The sequence below is a fragment of the Astyanax mexicanus genome, chromosome 6 (genome assembly GCF_023375975.1).
Source record: "Astyanax mexicanus isolate ESR-SI-001 chromosome 6, AstMex3_surface, whole genome shotgun sequence".
Classification (NCBI taxonomy): Eukaryota; Metazoa; Chordata; class Actinopteri; order Characiformes; family Acestrorhamphidae; genus Astyanax; species Astyanax mexicanus.
The window spans coordinates 5,459,415-5,482,949 of NC_064413.1; the positions used below are offsets into that span (position 1 = coordinate 5,459,415).

Sequence of the window (23,535 nt, forward strand, 5' to 3'; positions counted from 1 at the left end):
TAAAATTTGCTAGGATTGGAGAGTCCCTATTAAAATATTAAATATTAAAATCCAAGATAGGAAGGACCCATGAATTAATATCTATTCATCAAGTCTACACATTTGGTCTATACACCTTTTTTAGAATTGACATTGTGCCAATGTGTCAGTTCTATTTAGTGTTTTAATGACTGTTAAAATTAAATTTCTTAACCACTAATATTTTTTTAAATTCTCAAACATTGAGATCCTTCTAGTTTGGCGCCGTTTTGGAACACTGCATCGGGATTGGTGGAGATCTTTGGACGGCGCAACGTGATTGGCGGATGGAAATTTCGACCGTTGGCCATAATCAAGCGTGTAATTACAAAGATAGTGGCCTTGCCGGAGAGAGTAGAGAGGGTAGAGAGAGCTAGAGACTGAGGCGAGAGAGGGAGGCTGATAGAGGGAGGGAGGAGAGGGAAGGAGGGAGGGAGAGAGAGAGTGGGAGGGAGGGATGGAGGGATGGAGGGAGGGGTGAGGTGGTGATGTGATGTGTGAGTTGTAGCGGGTTTTGCTCTCGTTTCTATGTTGCGGGCAGCGTGGAGGCAGAGAGCCGCCGAGGAGGGAGCAACATAAACACGCAGGCGGATGGACGGCAGGATAGAGGAGTGATTTTTAAACAAAAATAGAGAGAAAAAGACACGGAGAAAAAAAACGAGACAAAAAAGAGAAGCGACGAAACGAGCCCCGTCCTCATGCTCGCGCGGTATTTATTTATTTATTTACTTACGTCTCTTGCTTATTTATTTATTTATTTATCGATTGATTGCGTTTTAATTACTGGCGTGTGACAGGGCGCGTGGGAGGGGCGAAGGCGGGCGCGAGAGAGCACGTTATTATGTTGCCTTACATATCTTTCCAGCGTTTTTAGGTGTGTATAGTATTAATATATCTATAATACTACAGATATATTAGCTATAGCCAAATGAGAACGTTATGTAGCAGGAAATACTATTAACAATAATAATAAATAATAATAATAATAATAATAACAGCAAAAACTAGGCTTTGGCGACTTTGAATGTGTGATGAATGTGTAGCTAGTATGTAGCTGCTTGAGTTCTTTTCTTTTTTAATAATAAAAAAACCTAATAGCTAAAGACCAAATAAATGAACAAACCAAAAACAATTTAATTACCAAAAACAAACGTGCAGCATATGTCCAAATGAGAACATCTATTTAATAATAATAATAACTGTTGTTTTATACATATACTCAAATGTATTAGCCAGCTTTAGAAATAAATGCAGAGAGGACGAGACAAGCCAGACAACCAAAGTAAGCTATCTAGCTAGCTAAAAAAAACGAACCAGCTTGAATAGCTAGCTTAGCTAATTAATAAATATCCACTTTTTACCTCACTCAGCAGGGGCATTTAAACCAAAAAATAAATATAAAAAAGGGAAATTCCTCAGCATAATTTGCTATAGTTTGTTATTTAAGCTATATATGAAGTCTGTAGCATACTAGCTATAAACAGACTATAACTTTTAAGGGAAATATTTTTTACAATAAAGTAAAAAGTCTTTTGTGTCCGTCCGCCTGTGTGTAGGTTATAACAATAGGTGTGTGTCTGCTACTACACACAATATGGGCTTATTAAATTGGGCTTTATTTATTATCCAGCACACACACATGATCTGATTTAAAGCCCAAGTAAAATATTGTATACAATATACAAATAAAAAAATACAACGATGCCAAAAAGACTCCCATCAAACTCCGCCACGAACAAGGACCAACAGCCCCAGCCTAGATAACCTAACTGGCTGCCACTACTACCACGGCTACCGCTGCTGCTGCCACTCCCGCTGCCACTAACGATACCGCTGCTGCTGATGCTTAGCGAGAAAAAGAGGGAAAACGCAAAAGCCTGTAGAAAGTGAACCGCGCCGCCCAACGGCAGAAAAAATACACCAACAGAAAGAAGCGAAGGAAAGAAAGCAGAAGAGAAAGAAAGGAAAAGAATAAAGCAGAGAAAAGCGACAGAAAGAGGCGCAAAGGATCATCAGATCATCATCATCATGTTCGTGCCGCTGCCGGTGCCTTTCATGCTGCCCAGCTCGGACCCGCGTGCCTGGCGCCTCAAGTCCCCGCTGGCTCTGCGCGCACCCGCCGGTAAGGAACCCACATACACGTGCGCGCGCGCACACACATATACACTTGTATACTCGTCCGTCAAAAATGTCTCAGGTCTTTTCTGTCCATCCTCTATCATCTTCTCTTTTTCTGTTCCTTTGTATCCATTCCAAAAAAGCAAAAAACAAATAATAATAATAATAATAAATTCCCCCCACCGTCCGTCCGTACGTGGAAAGAGTGGAAGCTGAATTGTTCCTTTTTATTAAACAAAAAATACACGTTGATTTCTGTACGTTAAAAATAAAAAATAATTTTAAATTGTGTTAAAAAGTGTTTAAAACGTAAAGGACAAAAAAATGGTAAAATAAAAAATAAAAATACCTCAGAAGAAAGCGTCTGTCTGTTTCCGAAGCTAGTGAAAAAAAGCTCCCCCGTTAGAATTTATTTAGCACGTCCCCGATTATCCTCTTCTCTTCGGTCGCTCGCGCCGCTCGCCTCCTCCAGCCCTCGGTCTCCGCGGCTCCGGCTCCGTCTGCCTCTTCCCCGCACTGAAAAGCCTCCTAGCCGGCCAGGCTGGGAATATTCATGCCAGCTTATCGATCCCAGGCCCGGAGATCGATTCCGGGGGGCCGGCGGAGAGAGAGCAGAGTGAGAGAGAGAGAACGAACGAGGAGAACGAAAGAAAGAAAAGAAAAGAAAAAGAAATAAAGAGCAAGAGAGAGTTGGAGTTACAGAGAATAATGAAGAGAACAGAACTTGAGCTCCAACAAAATGTTTCACATACAGTAGTTCAGTAATTATTATCAAAGGTGTCAAAGGTGATTATTACCATCCATTACTCTGTAGGTAGAAGTATATTGTAGAAAATGTTTGAAATACTTCTACAGAAGTTAGTAAGATATCAACTCAAGCTTTTTACTCCAAAAAAAGTAAAAGTGTTTATAAAAGTACTGTTTAAAACTACTTATAAAATAAAAGTAAAAGTAATGTAAGGAGGGAAAAATTATGCCATTAAGTACAAAAGCTTATTCAGCCTATACTACCCCCCTCCCCAAAACACATTTTTTAAAAGCCATAATAACTATAATGTTATAGTAAAATGAAAAAATTAATGTTGATAAATTTGGGGTGCACTAGGCTCCCTAGTGTTTCAGCTGCATATATGCCCACTGAAAATGAATGTATTTTAGTACAATGTAAACATATTAAACTTAAACCTTAGTGTGAACGTTTCGAGAGCTTAAGTTCTCTTGAGTTTTTGCACGGATCATCTTCTTACTAGGCTTCATACTAGGCTACATACGTCTGCTATATTCTTGCTGGAGTGTGTGTGTGGGGGGGGGGGCGTGTGCTGATGTGATGGATCACAGTATAAACCAATAGGGTGTCGGAATGGTATATGTTTATACTTCTCTACATCCAATCACAATCAGATTCACTCTATCTGGATGGAGAGATTTATCTGGATAGGGGTTTTATTGAACGATGAAAACAAAATGAAATGAAATAGGAGTAACAAGGATATTTTTTAAATGTAAGGAGTAGAAAGTTTAGACAATTGTGTGAAAATGTAAGAAGTAGAAGTAAAAAGTCGTCTGAAAAATAATTAAGGTAACAAAATATTTGTACTTTGTTATTTGACACCTCTGTTAGTTACTATATTCTTGTTTGTAGCTAGCTAACAATCTAACTAGCATGCAGGATATGTTTTAGCTAGCTAGATGAAGAAACCATGATGTATAAACTGAATTAGCGGTAGTCGGTTAGTATGGTGGTGGTCTGTGTTCACTGTGGAGGAAGATCTGGAGGAGGGACTGAACAGGGTGGAGTAAATAAGAATAACCAGGGTTTCCCTAAGAGTTTCTCAGATCTAAAAGCTACCTGAGGTAAATACATTCAGAGGAAGGATGTGTGGAAGAAAGGCGCTGATCCATATGGTGAATAATAGTAGGGGTGCACTGGGAATATGGGCATTATGGGCCGATGCTGATATCCCCGGGGCTATACTCTCCGCCAGTGAAGAGAAATGACAAAAGACTTGATTATAGTTTTATAGTTGTTAGGAAAATTCTTATAAAAGTCATATGCAAGTGCAATTTATTGATATTTTATTTTATCGTGATACATTTTCTTATTGTATCGACTATATGCATATATCATACGCAGGATATCATCACAGCCTAAGGAACCCTGACCCAACTGTACATTTCATTGCATTAGAGAGAGTGCAAAAAATTACTATACTATAATATAAATCACTGCACTATGCATGAAAATATATTAATAGGAGTTTTTAAGAATTTGCCACTCCTAGTTCATTTTGTCTGTGAGTCAAAACACAATGTATCATAAGATATTAAAATATTAAAATATCACCTAGCTCTATCAATGTGTGATTGATGGATTTTATACTGTTCATATCTACAGCGCTGAAAAAAATTAAAGACAACAGACAACATTTCTCCCACATTGTCATTTAAAGTATTTTTTTTTTTACAGAAAATTACAAATGGCTGGAATAACAAAAAATGCAGAAAAAGAAAACAAGTCCATATTCATAAAATTTTTTTTTTAAGAATTTAGAAATCAATATTTGGTGGAATAACCCTGGTTTTTAATCACCATTTTCATCTTGGCATTCTCTCCTCCACCAGTCTTACACACTGCTTTAGGATAACTCTATGCCTTTACTCCTGGTGCAACAATTCAAGCAGTTCAGTTTGGTGGTTTGATGGTTTGTGATCATCCATCTTCCTCTTGATTATATTCCAGAGGTTTTCAATTTGGTAAAATTAGAGAAACTCATAATTTTAAAGTGGTCTCTTATTTGTTTTCAGAGCTGTTGGATGTTGATGATGTTGGATCATTGTCTTCTATTACAATCTGGTGAAAATCTTAACTAGGAGTGAGCCATATATCATATTGTATGCAATAATATATAGCCAAATAACATATAATATCTATTTTGTTGCAGTAGTGTATTCTTGAAAATTCTTTTCTTTAAAAAAAATCTATATTTTGTCATATCTCCAAGAATATCATTATTTCATTTTTGTACAATACTCTGAAACATCATGATATTATAGGGCCATATCGCCCACCCCTACTCACGGCTGTAAAACCCCCCATATATCCCATTTTTATTTAGATTTAGTCCAAACTGCTCAGAAAACTTCAAAATCACCTTTTCACAAGGACGCCCCGACTTTTGTAAACGTTTTTCTCTCAAACATGACTCTTCCCATCCATGACTTATTCAGTACAGTCTCAAAGCCAGCCTCTCTCTCTCTCTCTCTCTCTCTCTCTCACACACACTCTCTCTCTCTCAATGCTTCAGTTCATTCTCTCTCTCTCTCACTTTCTCTCCGGAGATTAGCACAGTAGAGAGCGAGGGAAGGAGGAGTTTTGCGCCGCTCTTTGCTGAAAAATGGCGAATGTCAAAAGCAGATAAAAAAGGAGGGCAGAAAAAAGGATTGCGGAACAGTGAGGAGAAAGTGGGAGAGGATGACAGGGTGAAAAATGAGCGCACGTGAGGAAAACCGAGTTTGAGCTTCGGAGCCGGAAGTGGGAAGCTTGAACTGCTGGAGTGCGTGAGACTCGCTCATTACTGATGCGCATGTGTCAGGCTGTAAACCTCACGCTTGTCTTTAGTTTCTTGCGTTAAAACTAAAGAAGGACACGCAGTGTCTTTGATGCAAAGCACCACTTAAACACTGTTTCATCCCTGACTGTTTTTGTCTCCACAAAACTGGCTGTAGTATTGGTTGGAACATTAACGATTTCCGTATGAATGAAAGTTTATACTCGGCACTCATCCAAACACTGGTGAGAAACGGCAGCCAATAGCGCACAGCGTACTCTTAACCGGAAACGACCATCCATTAGGAGGACTGCAGTACTTAAACACAAAAACTGACACATATCACATTTTTACATTAGTATTACACTTTTTAGGTAATTTTAGAGAATCCAATTTACCTGATGTCTATGATTTTGGACTGTGGGAGAAAACAGACACAAGGAGAACATGGAAATTCCACCCAGATAGGGACTTGAACCCAAGACCCCAGTGCTGGGATGTGAATGTGCCTAAGCCACCATGCTGCTCAATAATGATTTTGGCATTCAAAAATATCCAAATACAATTAAATGCCATGAGCTAGTATTGTGTCCCATGACTTTTGCCATGTACCCTGGAAGTTAAAGAACAGTGCACTGACTTGTAGAATATGTGTGTGTGTGTGGGGGGGGGGGGGGGGGGGCGGGGTTCTCCTTCATTGAATGTTGGTGTGATTTCTGTTCGACACTGCTGCAACTAACCGAATAATCTGTAGTTTTTTTTTTTGATTAATCAATTATCAATCAGATAGAGAAGAAAAAAGCTAAGTTTGATTTCCAGTATTTAATTTAACGAAACAAACCTTCTTTGTACTATTGTTGTAAGTGTATAAGGAACTATTAATAATGTTTACATGAAGAATTAACCTGACAGTTACATTAATTTCATTATATAATTCTACTATATATAATAAAACAACAACAGTTTATATAATGTAAATATACACTTGGCTGTGATTCTTAAACACTTCTACCAAATGTCAGAAAAGAAAAGTAAGAAAAGAGATTAAAGAATGCTGTAACTGCAGCCGTGTTTAAGGTGGAATGTAAAATTCTCTAAATGAGTGAGAAATTTACTAAGATTTACTAAAATGAGAAACATCTTGTTTAACTACTCTAGCAGGCTCTAGTAACATTGAGTGAGAAGAAAAATGAAAGTTGTTGCTAATATTAGCTGGACTAAAACTACAGCTTGTGTTGGAACTGCTGGTCGAGGTGCCACATTTAGGGTGGCATTTAAGGTGGAATTTGTGGAAAATGTGAGTGAGATATAAATTTACTAAGAGTGAGAAACATCTTGTTTAACTACTCTAGCAGCCTCTAGGAACATTGAGAGAGGAAAAAAATAGAATTAACTTACTACAAACTTACTGTAAATCTCCTTCACTCATGGCTCCAACATGCATCCAGCTTAATGGTGCTTTACTGACACGGCTTTTGTTGAGTAGCATCTGTATTTATGTGTATTATAATACAGACCCAACTAATGACCTATTTAATTAGTTGGGCCAAAACATTTCAGAAGAAACAGTGAATGAGAAGAAGATGTCTCAATACTTTTGCCCAAATAGTGAATCTGTGGCTACAAACTAGGTGCAAAATTACAATTTACAAACAAGCTTCACGTGGTTTTTCGCATCTGAAAACCTGAATGCTCTAGCACACAAACACACGGGGGGCAGTTTACCATGTAATGTGAAGCGAGAGTGTGTGAGCTTGTTTGTGCATCTGTTTGTGTGTATGTGTGCTTGTGTGTGTGTGTGTGGGTGTGCATCGTGGGAGTCCCAGGGTTAAGATGATTGTCAATGGCAAAATATCAGCTTGAGTTTGTTAGCAGCGTAATGGGAAATCAATAGACACAAGAAAGATGTCAATACGGCATGCTTTACTGCTTCAGCCTACCAACATCTCTTTCTCTCTCTCTCTCTCTCTCCCTCTTTCTCCCTCACAGTTCTCACACATACATTATAAATTAGCTGACAAACAATTTGAACATTTTGTCGCCCAGTTGTTTTTTTGTCGTATGGATCAGTAAAACACTGAAAGTGGCCCAAGCCTGTAGCCTTGTGGTTTCTCATGTCTTAGATTGGAAAAGGTTAGAAAAGTTGTCTTTATCAAATCAAATCAAATTTATTTGTATAGCGATTTTTACAACTGATGTTGTCATTAAGCAGCTTTACAGAATTGTGATCACAGGACAGAGAATCGGGCAAAAAATACAGCTCAGAGCTGGAGGAGGAAGAAATCTTGGGATGACCAATGGGGTGTCCTGATTCTTGTTAGGGGAAGGGATAGGGCTTGTTCACACAAAGTGACTATTAGCACTATTTACTAGAGTTTAATGTGTAGTTTCAATGTTTTATGGTCAAATTCTTCATAACAAGAATAAAAAGATCATTAGTAGTTTGTTTCAGTTTGTAGTTAGCTAGCTAACTTTCCCGTTCCACCTTAAATGGTGCAACAGACGGCAAAAGCTAATTCGAAACAGAACAATAAAAAAATAAAAGCTAGTTAAAGAAATGAACAATAATAATTAATTTCTGAACCCCTTGCCCCCTATATATAATGCCTTAAAGTTAACTAGTTAACCAGCAGATAGCTAGATAACTGAACATCAGCGATCCTGATGAAGGGTTGTCCCAGTTCTTAGGGGGAGGATTGTATCCCTTTCTATTGTAACTCTGTTCCAAGGGGAACTGTTAAACTCGAAAAGAAGGGGTAGGGGTAAGTGGTAGGGCCAAGTGGTAAAATGGGATTCAGCCCAAGACTCACATATAAGAGGAGAACCATCCTACCACTGGTCAGACAGCTTTGAAATGAGTTTTATTTTATAAGTCTTTATATTTATAAACTTGCCACACTTTTTCCTGTGTATAGCATAAATAACAATGGTTTCAGCTTTATGTCTAACAATCTATGGCTGCTTACGTTTTGAAAGTAGTGCTAAATTCAAGTAAAACAGCCCTTTCAGACAGTCTACAGTTGTTTAAAAAATGTTGCAGTGCTAGCTAGATGGCTTTTTCTAAGAGCAGGTGGGAAATGGGTAATAAGTTTGTCTTCTGACAGCTAATTTTGTATTTGGTTGAAAACAATTCCCTCCCTCAGTGTGATAAATACCGCTAACATCCTGATAGCTCCAGCTGTCGAGAGCCGTGAGAGCTATAGGGCCTCGCTGTTCTGAAGGAAAAAGTTTTCATTTTGGACTTTTTCCCAAATCTGTTGAAAATATAATTTGTCAAACACAGATTAAAAAGGCTGGCACATACAGTAGATGATGAGAGAGCTGCCTGCAGTTCAGTTTTCATTCTAGTTACACCACAAGATGTACACTGCTGTCTAAAGAATAGAGGAGCCGAAGAAAAGTTTCAGTTTCTGGAAATGATGACTGGAGCTGTGTTCAAAACAGTTTGCTTGTTAACTCACATTTTCACTCTTCACTGTGTTTCCTACATTTTCTATATTATACATTATAGATACTAGGGGTGGGAATCTTTTACTATCTCACGATTCGATTCGATTCCGATTTTGGGGGCCACGATTCGATTCAAAATCGATTTTTGATTCAAAACGATTTGATTTATAAAAATTTCTGCTTCTGGCTTATGAATCTTATTGAAAAAAAGCCTCCATAATATACACTGGTCCTGGAGCAGGTAATGTGTTACAAAAACAATAAAATGTGCAGGAATGTGGGTCTTCAGTGACAGAGGAATCACTGGGATATCACAATGACGTTAATGAACAATAAATAAATAATAAATAACACTGCTTTATTACCAGGCTACTAGCGGTGGTGTGTAGGTGACGCTGCTGGGCTGATGTGATGATAGCAGTGGAGCGCTAAAGTTCAGGAGCAGCTGCTGATTAACTAGTTAATTTTAGGCCGTTGTATTTCTTCAGAAAGGGGGCAGGAGGTGGAGAAATTAATTCATATTGTCCATTCCTTAATTCCTCTGTGATGAGGAGCTGAAATTAGCTCTGATTAGCTTATTGTTATTTTTCCGTTCCGCCTTAAATGCTGCAGCCCGCTGCCACCTGTTGCATTATTTAAGGTGGAACTGGAAAGTTAGCTAGTTAGCTAGCTAACAGAAACGGAAACTAACTACTAGCGATCTTTTTTATGCTTGTTATGAAGCATTCTGCCATAAAACATTAAAACTACACGTTAATCTAAGGTAATATAGTGCTTGTTCTGCCATCTTACCGGTGATTCTCATACACCTACGCTCTGTGTGGGTCTGACGGTAAGTTCAAACTGCAGCGGCCACTTGTCGCTTTGGGCAGTGGGAGGCGGAGCGAAAAACGCTTCGTGCCGCTGCAGTGTGAACTTACAGTGAGGGGTAGGGCCAAGGGAAGAAATGGGATTGGACCTTAGAATCGATTTTGGGACATTTTAAATCGATTCTGAATCGTAGTAAATGAGAATCAAGATTCTTATGTGAATCGATTTTTTGGCACACCTCTAATAGATACAGCCGATTTCTTTTGGTTTTGCTTTTTTGTCATACTGAAACAAACTTAATCTCAATTAATATCAGACAAAGATAACCTGAGTACGTATAAGACGCCCTTTTTAAATGATAAGTTTATTTATTAAATGAAAAAAACTTTCCAAACGAATCTAGCCCTGTGTGAACAAGTATTTGCCCCTAAACCCAATAACTTGGTTGTACCACCTTACACACTAAGAAAAGTTAGTTGGCTGCTGGTTAAATGGTACAAATCTGTACTTATAGCTGTTAGAAATGACTTTGTACTTCAGAGGGAACAAATCTGACCCTGTAAAAATCAATATTGTACCTTTGAGGGAACAATTATGAAGAGTGTACGTTTGAGTACAAAAAGTACTCATATCGTACCTCTGTTTTTTAGAGTGTAGGTGGCAACAACTGAAATCAAGCTTTACAGACAACTGGCAACGAGTCTTCACATCTCTGTGGAGGATTTATGTATCACTCTTCTTTAGAGAATTGTTTTATTTCAGACACATTGGAGGATTTTCCAGCATAAACCGCCTGTTTAACATCAATTTACAGTATCTCAATCAGACTTTGACTAGACCTCTTCACTTTTAATCCATTCAGAGGTGAACGTGTTTGTATGCTTTGGGTCATTGTCCTGCTGCAAGTACTCCTGAGCTTGAGGTCATGAACAGATTGTCTGATATTCTCCTTCAGGATTGTCTGGTAAACAGCAGAATTCCTGGTTCCATCTATTACAGCAAGTTGTTCAGACCCTGAAGCAGCAAAGCAGCCCAAACCATTTAACTTCAGCAACATGTTTTGGTTCAGTATGATGTTCTTTTTCTGAAATTATGTGTTAGTTTATTGCTTAACAACAGATGTAACAGGACACACACCTTCCAAAAAGTTCCACTTTTGTCTCGTCAGCCCAAAGAATATTTTCCCAAAGTACTGGGGATTATCAGGATGTTTGTTGGGAAATAAGTCATTGTGTTCTTTTTTGTCAGCAGTGTTTTTTACATTGGAATTCTCCCATGGAGACCATTTTCACTCAGTCTCTTTCTTAATATTGAATCATTAACACTAACCTTACTTGAGGCATGTGTGTTAAATGTTGTTGTGGGGTTTTTTTGTGACCTCCTGGATGAGTTGTTCATGCCCTTTTTAAATAATTTTGTTTGGTCGGTCACTCCTGGGAAGGTTCACTAGTATTCCATGTTTTCTCCCTGACTGAATAATTAGCTCTTACTGTGGAGTCTCAAAGCTTTAAAAATGACTTTGTAAACATTTTCCAGACTGATAGATAATCAATGACTTAGTTTTCTCATCTGTTGTTGAATTTCTTTAGATCATAGCATAATGTGCTGCTTGTTTTTGAGATCTTTTGTCTGCTTCATGTTGTCAGACAGGTTCTATTTGCAGTAAGTGATTTCTAGATTCTACAGGTCTGGCAGTAATCAGGTCTGGTTGTGGTTAGTAGTGAAATTGAACTCATCTTTCCAAGAAAGTGTGATTATTTAAAATTTTTTTATGTGTGGGCCAACACTTTTTACAGTGGGCTAGACTGGGTTGGATATTTTTTAATTCACTTAAAAAAGTGCTTTTTATTCTTACTCGGGGTATATTTGTCTGATATTAAAGTTTGTTTGATAATCAAAAAAATATAAATATGACAAAAACAAAAAACAAAAGTAATCTGTAAGTGTTCAAATACTTTCCAAGTTCCAAACATTAGATAGAGTTTAAAGCAGGTTGCCAGATTGACAGGTCTTACTCAGTTGCTAATCAGTTAGCATATACATTTTTAATGTCCAAAATGCCCTTCTGTACTATTTTAGTGGTGGTGGTTAATTATTTAGATTAGCAAACCTTACTGAAGCTCAGTGATTACCTGTTCAGTAGAAAAATAGACAGCTTGCTCGTTTTTCCATGGCTGTAGCACACTGTTTGCGTGCTGTTGTCTATACCTGGCAACCCTGAGTGCAGAAATGGGGACTAGGGGAATGGGAGAAGGCAGATTCTGAGGCTAAAATCTGACGTATCGCACAGTTCAAATAAGAAAATACTGGCTGAAGCTGCTGACAAGAGCTGCCAGTGTTTGAACTCAGCATGTTTCCTTAATATCTGATGATACATCCTGATCATCTCAGTTATTACAGAAGATATAATCCTTAATGGTCCTTTAACAGTTTCGAGTTTTCTAGACATGAGTTGGATCTAGTCTTGGGCTAAAGTTGTGATAACTTTATAACTTTTAATCTCCGTTCTGAATGCTGTGTAGTACTGGAAATTGGATCTTTCCAGGAAAATGAAAGTTACTAACCGTGGGTTAAGACTTCTGATATATTTATAGACTTTTAAATGCACTTTTATTTCTTTTTGTCTTTTGTGTGTGCCTATGTGTGTGTGCTGGTTTTATAGTTGTTTATAGTTTTATAATACTGTACAGACTGGGGACTGTGGGTAATGAAGTGTCCAGCAGGCCTTTAATCACCATGGGTGAGCTTCCCCAAAGTGCAGTATAAAGGAAATATGTGAGTAGAAGTAAGAGTAGCGGTCAGTTTAAGCACTCTTCACAGATATAAAGATGATTTCTGCAGTGCTTTAGAGGGGAACTGGGTCTGGATCTGCAAGAGCAAAACTAAGATCAATACCTGTCCCCTGGTTTCAGAGAGAGGCTTTTTGCCCCCAACGCTTTTGCCAGTTTAGTCATTTTCACTTTCCACCCATTTACTGGGATTCTCCATCACGTCATGCAACTAGCACATGTAAAAAGAAAGACTTGCATGTTTCTTTTCTAGATTAAATAAAGCTCTAAAACATAAACATCTAAAACTATTGCAAATGTAGTATCCCTGAAGTTCAACATGCTTGAAGGAGAACATTAACAGCTAATTCTTTTAGCAGTTTTTCCTCTGCTTTTTCTTTATTAGAACCCATGATCTCCTGATAATAAAGAGAGCACTTAGACAGTTGTGCCACTCAGGAACCTGATGTGGAGGAGACTATTTTATATTATTTTTGCCACCTCCTTTCGTCACCAACCACATGGGATTTGTCATCATTGTGTGTCTAATGGCTGTGTGTTGTTAATTCGGTTCTAGTGTTCTGCCGGTGTTGTGCCAAATTCTGCCTCCTTGCCATAATTTGACTCCCTTCGAATGCAGGTGCATCACACAACAAAATGAGTGTAACAGATTTCCCTCAGATTCCTTTTACTTCTGTGTGTTAATAAGGGATCGTCAGCTCTGTTTCTATATATATATATATACAGCTCTGGAACAAAATTAAGAGACCACTTCATTTTCTGAATCAGTTTCTCTGATTTTGCTATTTATAAGTTTATGTTTGAGTAAAATGAACATTGTTGTTTTATTCTATAAACTACAGACAACATTTCTCCTAAATTCCCAATAAAAATATTGTAATTTAGAGCATTTATTTGCAGAAAATGAGAAATGAGAAATGGCTGAAATAACAAAAAAAAGATGCAGAGATTTCAGACCTCAAATAATGCAAAGAAAACAAGTTCATATTCATAAAGTTTTAAGAATTCAGAAATTAACATTTGGTGGAATAACCCTGGTTTTTAATTACAGTTTTCATGCATCTTGGCATCATGTTCTCCTCCACCAGTCTTACACACTGCTTTTGGATAACTTTATTCCACTCCTAGTGAGCAAAAATTTAAATAGGTCAGCTTGGTTTGATGGCTTGTCCTCTTGATTATATTCCAGAGGTTTTAAATTTGGTAAAATCAAAGAAACTCATCATTTTTAAGTGGTTTCTTATTTTTTCCAGAGCTGTGTATATATATTTGTGTCATGATACACATATTGTGTACTGTAATAGTTTTTGTGCAATGTGTTTTGCAATACAAGAATAAACAGGAATTTATATATTTTCACCAGAAATAATTCAATAATTGTTCTCTATATTAATGTTGCAAGATAATGTGTCAAAGATGATATTGGTCAGATATGATATGGTAGTTATGTCATTAAAAAGATTACAGATTAAAGATTGTCCTTTTTTTTCTTTAACCAGAAAAAGTTGTAACTTTTAAATGAATTTAATTTGCTTTGTGGAACATTACGATGATGATACTGAATTGATATATTGAGCAGCTCTTTATAGAATCCACATATTTCAGAGTGATTCTCATATTGTCCACCTGCAGGACAGGCGGACAGATGGGTGGATGGACAGATGGACGTGAGGAGAGATGGATGATGAAATGATTGCTGGGGGCGATATGGCCGGACTGATGGATAGGTGATAGGAAGCTGGATAAACAGATTGGGAAACTGATTGCTTTTTTAAAGCGACAGAAAGATGTCATGCTCTGAGCGATATGAGGCCGATGGAGTGATATATTGGAGGAGATATTCAGATGTTTGTTCTGTGCCTGGAAGACTGATATAGAAATGAGAGGAGGGAATGATATTTGGAAGATGGAGAGATGCTGGAATAGAGGAATGAATTTGACAGCTGGAATCGTTTCCTAACAGTTAGATTCTTTTGAGAAATTGTTTGAAACGTGGGCGTGAAATTACAGGAATGGTTTGGTGAAAAATCAAATGAACATGATTGATCCATGACCCCTGATACAGCCGATCAGCCAAGACATGTCCCGTATCTGAAGTGTGATTCATTAGTTTAGAACAGGATACAGGCTAGGCTAACACTGCTATCAAACACTGGAGTTGAACTGTCCCACAAGAAATCTCGCAAAACACTTTTAGATTTAACAGATTTTAACACTGCATGACTTTTATTCAAAAAATATTTTTATTTATCATAAAATCCTATTTATGTTGATATTTAAGGTAAATAAAATACGTTTTTTTTCTGTGCGTTTACCAAGATGATACTCATGACTGATACTGATGAGTCGAAATCGAGTGTTTGTTAGCAGTGTAACGTTTATTAGCTCAGTTCTGTCACCATTTCAGTTTAATTTTGAGATTTAAAAACGAATGTAAAACTTAACTATTTCATCTTTTCCATTTGGATAATAAAGAGGAAAAAAATATATATTTTTTTTTTTATTTCCACTCCTCACAATCAGAATTTTAGAAACATTGAGAAAATTCATCTTCATTTAATTTTTGGACTTTTTTTATTTTTGCATACATCTAATGATATATTCCAAAAATGCAAAAATAAAAAATCAGATATTATCAAAGTGGGTCAGTTGATCTAGTCTGAGACTACTCTATTTTGTTTGGCCAAATTGTGTCCATTATAAATATGTATTTTTGATATTATGTATAAAGATATTCTCAGCGTGATATAAAAAAACTTTAATTTATTTTATTTTATTTAATTAATTTCAAGAATACACTTCTGCAACAAAATGAATGTTATTTTTTTTCCTTGTAAAAATAACAGTCAACAGAAAATATGTCTATCTGGCAAACAGTAACTTACCAAAACTCAGATTTTTTGTAAAATAATTAAAATGTAACAAAATAAATAAGTTAAAAATAACAGTGCATTTGAGAAAATGAATCTTGACTGGATTTTTTTATTTTTCCATTTTTGCATCTTTAGAAAATAGAAAAGTACCTTTTTTGTGTAAAAAAAAGGATAAAATATAATTTTTTACACACAAAAGGGAAAATATGCTATTTTTTATATTATATAAAATGATAAAGGGTTATTTAAATGAAAATCAATTCATTGTAAATCCACCCCTAGTTTGAATCTACCTCCACCATGTTTGGAAGATGTGCTTCAGCCTGGTTAGCTCTCCGTGTGTGTTGCTGATTTACAATACAATGTTGTATTACAGCCACTAAAAGTATGATTTAGAAGAATTATACAGGAGTGAAATATAGCTATATATATGATAGCTTTATGTTGTTTTATATATTATACAGTATATATATTTTGTGTCCGCTCGTGCCCTGGTCTTTATGTCTTTATTCTAAATGGAACTGCTGTAATTGTTCAGGTGAGCTCTTCTAATATGGTAGATACATCAGCGTGTGTTTTTTCCTTTGTGCTCAGTGTGTGTGTGCTCAGTGTGTGTGTGTGTGTGTGTGTGTGTGTGTGTGTGCGCACATTTAGGTAATGGAGTGTGAGTAATAAATATGGTGGTTAGATTGGGTTCCTGTTTCTCAGCAGCTGAGTGAACCCCTAAATCAGGAGCGTTCCCGTCTTTTTCATTTAAACTGATTTATGATTTATGATTATTGGGGGCGGCCGGTCACCTCTCAGGCCCAGTGACTGTCCTTCTGCCTCGGACTGCGTGAGATTATACTCCTTTGTTCCTGTTGGTTCTTTGTGTACGCTGGTTTTTCGCTGGTCTGCGCTGCAAAGAGTGTTAATGGGGTCAAATACGTAATGTGTTTTTTAATATAGTCTGTTTTATAGTCTGTTTCGGCAGAATATTAAATATATATATATATATATATATATATTATACAGTCACTGTCTATTATAGTTGTGTGCAATATTGTATTGTACACAATATATTGTAACACAGTAATTATAATAAAAAAATAATCTCACAAAGATACAAAATGTCCAACCACTAGGCGTGTTGCGATCGTCTTATCGTACGATAATATTTTTAACCGCGATCATTTTAGCCGCCGTCAATAATGGTCAGTAGGTTTCCCCATAGGTTTGTTTACATGAGAACGAACCGCAGCTAGATTTCAGCGAGTCGCGCTGTGCTGCTCTCTTGCCAGCTCTCAACAAGTCTGTCAGACAACAACAGCTTATACACCAGTGACGGTGCCTCCACACACACACACACACACAGCAGAGACTACCACAGGTTGCTGGCAAACGTATTCAAGGCTAATAGGACTTTCTCAAAACTAAACAGCTTTAGAGAAGGTTTAGAAGATTTAGAGTAGTCCAGTCCGAATGGACTTTGTTTTAAAGCTGGAGCGAGGAGAGCCCATCAGTGCTCTGAATCTGTCTGACAGTTACATTGAAAAATACATTTATAGCAAGAGCTATGGCTGAGCCATCTGTGTCTTTGATCATATGTAGACTTGTGTTTTTAAGATAATTTGCGTTTTATAGCATATACATATATGATAAGTGAGAAGAATTTGCAAGTGCCTTGGTGTTATGTCCAGAAACAAATAAATAAATTAGTTTGATAGTCTGAAACATTTAAGAGTGACTAACATGCAACCAATCCAAACCAAACTGAACTGCTTGAATTGTTGCACCAGGAGTAAAGGAATAAAGTAATCCAAAAGCAGTGTGTAAGACAGATGGAGGAGAACATGATGCCAAGATTCATGAAAACTGTGATTAAACATTGTTTTTTGAAACTTTTAGATTTTTTTTTTGTTGCATTATTTGAGGTCTGAAAGCTCTTCATCGTTTTTGCTATTTCAGACATTTCTCATTTTCTGTAAATAAATGCTCTAAATGACAATATTTTTATTTGAAATTTGGGAGAAATGTTGTCTGTAGTTTATAGAATAAAACAACAATGTTCATTTTACTCAAACATAAACCTATAAATAGCAAAATCAGAGAAACTGATTCATAAACGTTAACAGTAACGAGTTAACATAACGTAAACTGTAGAGCTCCACATCTGCTGTTAGAGCTGCAAAAGGGGGACCGACTACACACTGATGCCTATAGATCTTGAATGGGTCATCATCTACAACAGATGATGTGTAAAGGGTAGGTGTCCCAATACTTGTCCAGAACTGGATATAGTGTGACATTACCTAATCCAAAAAAAATATTCATCTTTTTATCCATCATTTTTTCCTGGTCAGGGTTACTGTGGGTCAAAAATGTACCCAGAATTATTGAGCATTAAGGCAAGAACACCCCCTTCATAGGGTTCCAGTAAATGGCATTGGCAGGATACCTCACACGCCTACTCATTCACACCCAGCAGCAATTTAGAAGAGCCAGTTCACACAGCATGTGTTTCTTTTTCGGGTTGGGAGGAAAGCGGAGTACCCAGAGGAAGCCCCCCCCCCTTCTACCCACCTCCAGATACGGAGGGTTTCCTCCTGTGCTGCACAAACACTGCCCGCTGTGCCACCGTGCAGTCTCAGGTTACATAAGTCATATTCTCTACACACACGCATGGCTGCACACTCTAAAGCAGAATTAGTGTTTAATGACAATTTAACATACAGAAGTTCAATTTCTTCCTTTTGTTCATGTGTCACTCTTACATGTTATAGATTATCAAACACATTTAAATATTAGTCAGAGACAACTCAAGTGAACACAAAATTTTTTTTTTTAATGAAGATTTTTATTATTAACCCTAAAACGCTAACGCCGGGTGTTTTTCATCCACCCAATTGTGTTGGTGTTGTGTGCTGAGTTGCATGGAACTCTGGGTATCTTAAGGGTTTTAATGATGTCATTAATGTTATGGGTGATTCCTTCCTCACATCTACATTTTTTTTAAAAGCATGCGTTCAGGTGATTTTTATCTGACGTTAGTGATGTAGAGTAAGATATTTTATGGCTGTAATTTACCTGATGTAAGTGTTTGTGTGCTTAAATCAGTTCCCAGCAGTATTTTATTTTTGTTTTGTTAAAGATGACCTGATTTTTTTTTTTGTCATTTTTCTGCTTTTTTATAGGGTCATCCATGGTACCTTTTTTATCTTATGTGATGTTGTATTTTTAAAGAAAATTAAAGAAGGGTTCCAAAACGTGTCATACAGTGTAAACCCAACATAAGTGATGGTGTTACTAATTTTAACCTTCTATGGTTCTAGGGTTAAGGGAGAAAAAAATCCAAATATTCATGGCCCTGTGTGAAAAATAACTAATAACTGGTTGGGCCACACTTAGCATTTCGAGATAAGTTGCAATAGGTCTTTCACAGCGCTGTGCAGGAATCGTAGCTCCACTTTTCTTTACATAATTGTTGTAATTCCCCCACATTTTTTGGATTTACCAGCATTAACCACATTTTTTAGGTCATGCCACAGTATCTCAAGGACTAGGCCACTTCTCAAGTCTCGCTGGTGTGTTTTGGATCATTGTCTTGCTGCAGAACCCAAGTTTGTTTTAGCTTAGACATAAATGAATAGATTAGTGATATGATCTAAGAGATCTAAGAGTAACAAACATGCATACAAAATAAGAAATCATGAATACATACAGCTCTGGAAAAAAATAAAGACCACTATAAATTATGAGTTTCTTTGATTTTACCACATTAAAAACCTCTGGAATATAATCAAGCCTATACATAGCAAAGTCAGAGAAACTGATTCAGAAACTGAAGTGGTCTTGTCTTTTTTTTTTATTAGAAGCTCGTAAAATTAGATCCTGGTGCCGTAGACCCCCCCATGTTTTTTTTTTTATTTTCCCCCTCTTTCCCTCTTTTCAGTCCCACCTGCCCCACTCTCCACCTTAATTTGACTGATGATTATTTCTGTCAGTCAAAGCAGCGAGTGGCCAGTTAACAGAAGCACTGGGATGAGAGTCATTTTCCATTTAAACTAATTTTTTTTTTATCATATTTGATCATAGAACATTTATTATTTTTTATAAGCTCAAATATTTACATTTCCTTCGAATTCAAACTAGAAACTATATGTACTCATGTACTCGTGTACACACACACACACACACACACACACACACACAGTCCCAGAGGTTTATAGCGTAAAAGTTCGGTACATGGCTTTCAGGCTTTCAAAGGGATATGAATTGGGGGGGAGGAGCGTCTATCAGAGCGTGTGGATGAAAAAAGAGAGGAACAAAGGGACATGAAAGAGGAGGGAGGAGGAGGGCAAAATGACGGGACAAGACAGTTTGAAATAGGGGAGAGGTCAACTAGTCATACAGTCCCCCCACCTGCTTTATCCTCCTCTGTACACACACACATACACACACACATACACACAAGTTTGTTTTGTATTTTGCTTATACTGTATCGATTATTTAAAAAACACAATATTTTTTTTATTAAATATTAGTTCAGATGTAAAGATTGGGAGCAGACAGTGGTTAATTTAATTTTGTGTTTAAACCCAGCTGAAATGAACTTGGGTTCTGCAGCAGGACAATGATCCAAATCACATGAACAATATCTATTTAATAAGGAAAATTACATGCACAAAAAAGTAATGCACAGTGACTTGAATAAGTAACTTTAATCTGACTACTGGATGTTGGATTACTCATGCTAGATGCTCAGATTAAAGTAACGCATTACCGACATCACTAGTCAGTACCAACCAAAAGTGCTCAAAAAAAGGAGAACAGGTTTTGTTCACCTTAGGTTCACTGTTGCAACATGAGTCACCGTCGTGACTCCAAATCAACTCTGATGCTTTAAAACAAAGGTCATCAAGCATAAAACATCTGGCTTGTGAGGTTGTTTGGACTATAATGAACGATAATGAAAAAATAAAATAAGATAAAATGCTTTTCTGGTGAGCTTTTGTTTACTTTTACTCCCTTGTCTCTCTGTCGTGCTCAGCGTGACTTTAGTTTCCGGCCATTCCCATTTTTATGCCCATTCTTGGGTTCCCTGTCTCCTCATAAGGGCGTTTTTTTCCCGGCCGTGTCCCAATTCACTAGCCGGGGCAGCGGTAGTGTATTGTACCACAACCCTGACAACACTGGTTTAATCCCGTGTGAGGAGCAATGTGTTTATTTATTTATTTTTTCCTTTCTGCTTGGGTTTACCTGCTTTGAGATCAACTGTTCTGCAATTGGGTTCAACAACCCTCTGGCCTGGAGAGCTACTAGTCTGTAGCACTCCATCCCATTACACTTCATTTTCCAAAAGATTTTTTTTTTCACGTAATGGCTTGGAAAATATCTGGCCCACGGCTTTATGGCATCGACCCCTCATAATATCAGTAGGTGTTCTGTGGTATCTGGCACCAATATGTTTAGGTCCTTGGGGATCCTTTAAGTGCTGTATATTTTGAGGTGAGATCTTGGGAATCCATGATATTCACTTTCCAGAGTATTCACTCACTGCCTAGTATATTGCACACTTCTGGAACCAGATCATCAATGTTATATAGTGCCAGATTGGTCACCTCTAACTCCTCTAACTCCTCATATGGTTGAAATAGTGAATAACTTTGACAAATCTTGTAAAACCTGTCTGACACTGAGCTTCATTGAGTTTCTATAATTGAATGTACGGCTCAGTTTTACTGGGTCACACTGGCTTTGGGTGAGGATTGTGTTACTCAGTGAAGGAGAGATGGGATTGAGTGTGGGATGGAGATGTAGGTGGTCAGTATCTTCTCTATTAAAAGGTTGGCACTCGGCCGTTTGGGGCTGTGCAGTAAATCAGTAGGGCTGTGTATTGGCAAGAACCTGGCAGTAATATATGCATCAAGATGAAGGGGTTAAGATTCAATATAGGGCTGCACGATACTGGAAAAAATTAACATTGCAAACATTCTTTTTTGGCGTTATACAGGGGTTATACAATGAAACTGAAACACCTGTCATTTTAGTGTGGGATGTTTCATGGCTAAATTGGAGCAGCCTGGTGGTCAATTCTTATTAATTGCACATTATTGCACCAGTAAGAGCAGAGTGTGAAGGTTCAATTAGCAGGGTAAGAGCACAGTTCTGCTCTAAATATTGCAATGCACACAACATTATGGGTGACATACCAGAGTTCAAAAGAGGACAAATTGTTGGTGCACGTCTTGCTGGCGCATCTGTGACCAAGACAGCAAGTCTTTGTGATGCATCAAGAGCCACGGTATCCAGGGTAATGTCAGCATACCACCAAGAAGGACCAACCACATCCAACAGGATTAACTGTGGACGCTGTAAGAGGAAGCTGTCTGAAAGGGATGTTCGGGTGCTAACCCGGATTGTATCCAAAAAACATAAAACCACGGCTGATCAAATCACGGCAGAATTCAATGTGCACCTCAACTCTCCTGTTTCCACCAGAACTGTCTGTCGGGACAATAAATTATTGTGGTCTAAAACCAGGTGTTTCAGTTTCATTGTCCAACCCCTGTTTATCTCGATATTAAACAATGCAGGGCCCATGACGTCACCAGCGTTATGACGTCATCAGTATTTTTTTCCACCTATAATTCACCTAGAAATCAGTATATTGGTCCATACAGGAGCCAATAACAGAAGGCCTCAGATCAGAGTACTACAACAGTAGTGTATTGCAGTTTTATGGAGAAGATGGAGATTTCGGTGCTCTAGTTTTATAGTTGTCCTTAAAACTGTCTGTGTTGTCTTGTAGCTGCTGAAGCTGGTTCTTCAAATGTAGGCTGACCAGACTGAGGGGTCAAGAGGAAGGTGGGGGTCATATAAATATAACTACAGGCATTTCTAGATTTATTTTTACCTGACTCCATAATCCTTTATACAGAGGAGGAGATTTACTGGCCTTTGGTTTACAGATACTGATACTGAACTAGAGGTGGATGTTTTTTTTGCTCTTGGCTGCATTCAATTTTCTCCAGAATAAGAAGTAGTTTGTTGGGTGCTTTTATTGAGGATCTCTACCTCACTCTACATCATTCTACCCCAGTCTATTTTACTGTACCTCTTTCTATCTCATTCTACCTCCCTCTGTCTCACTTTCTGACTTGCTCTATCTCGCTTTACCTCACTCTACCTCTCTCTTCCTGGTTATACCTCACAATCTCATGCTAACATATTCTACCTCCCTCTCATTCTACCTTACCTTACCTCTCTCTACCAAACTTTGCCTCACTCTACCTTGCTATATCCCACTCTCTACCTCCCTCTGTCTCACTTTCTGACTTGCTCTATCTCTCTTTACCTAACTCTACCTCTCTCTTTCTGGTTATACCTCACTCTACCTCACAACTCTAGCTCATGCTACCTCATTCTGTCTCTCTCTAATTCTACCTTACTTTACATCACTTTACCCCACACTGTCTCTTTCTACCTCCTTTTATCTTACTCTACCTTTCTCTTTCCCACTCTACCTCCCTCTGTCTCACTTTCTGACTCACTCTATCTCACTTTACCTTACTATACCTCTCTCTTTCTGGTTATACCTCACTCTATTTGACCTTACTTTGCTCTACCTCATTGTACCTTACTCTACATCGATCTACCTCTCTCTACTTCCTTCTAGTAAACTCTACCTCACTCTACCTTGCTATATCCCACTCTCTACCTTTCTCTGTCTCACTGTCTAACCTGCCCAATCTAACTCTATCTCTTTTTACCGTTTTATACCTCATTCTCAATCTAATATTTTCTACTTCACTCTATTTCACTATATCTCACTCTACCTTGCTCAGCCTCCCTTTACCTCCCTTTACTTATTCAACTGTACCTCTGATATAGTCCATTGTCCTTTTTTATTTATGTTTTATTTATTTCATACTTTACAAATAAAATTCC

General features: G+C 37.6%; 1 protein-coding gene across 3 annotated transcripts in view; it reads left to right on the forward strand.

Annotated features, from left to right (window-relative positions):
- The first annotated feature begins 506 nt into the window (after nt 1–506).
- Nucleotides 507–23,535, forward strand: part of pou2f2a (POU class 2 homeobox 2a) — a 96,472-nt gene continuing 73,443 nt past the window's right edge. For all 3 annotated transcript variants that reach the window (XM_049480722.1, XM_049480724.1, XM_049480725.1), the window contains exon 1: nt 507–2,140. In XM_049480722.1, the coding sequence (XP_049336679.1) occupies nt 2,047–2,140 (94 nt within the window). In that variant the 5' untranslated portion in view covers nt 507–2,046. The remainder of the gene's footprint in view (nt 2,141–23,535) is intronic.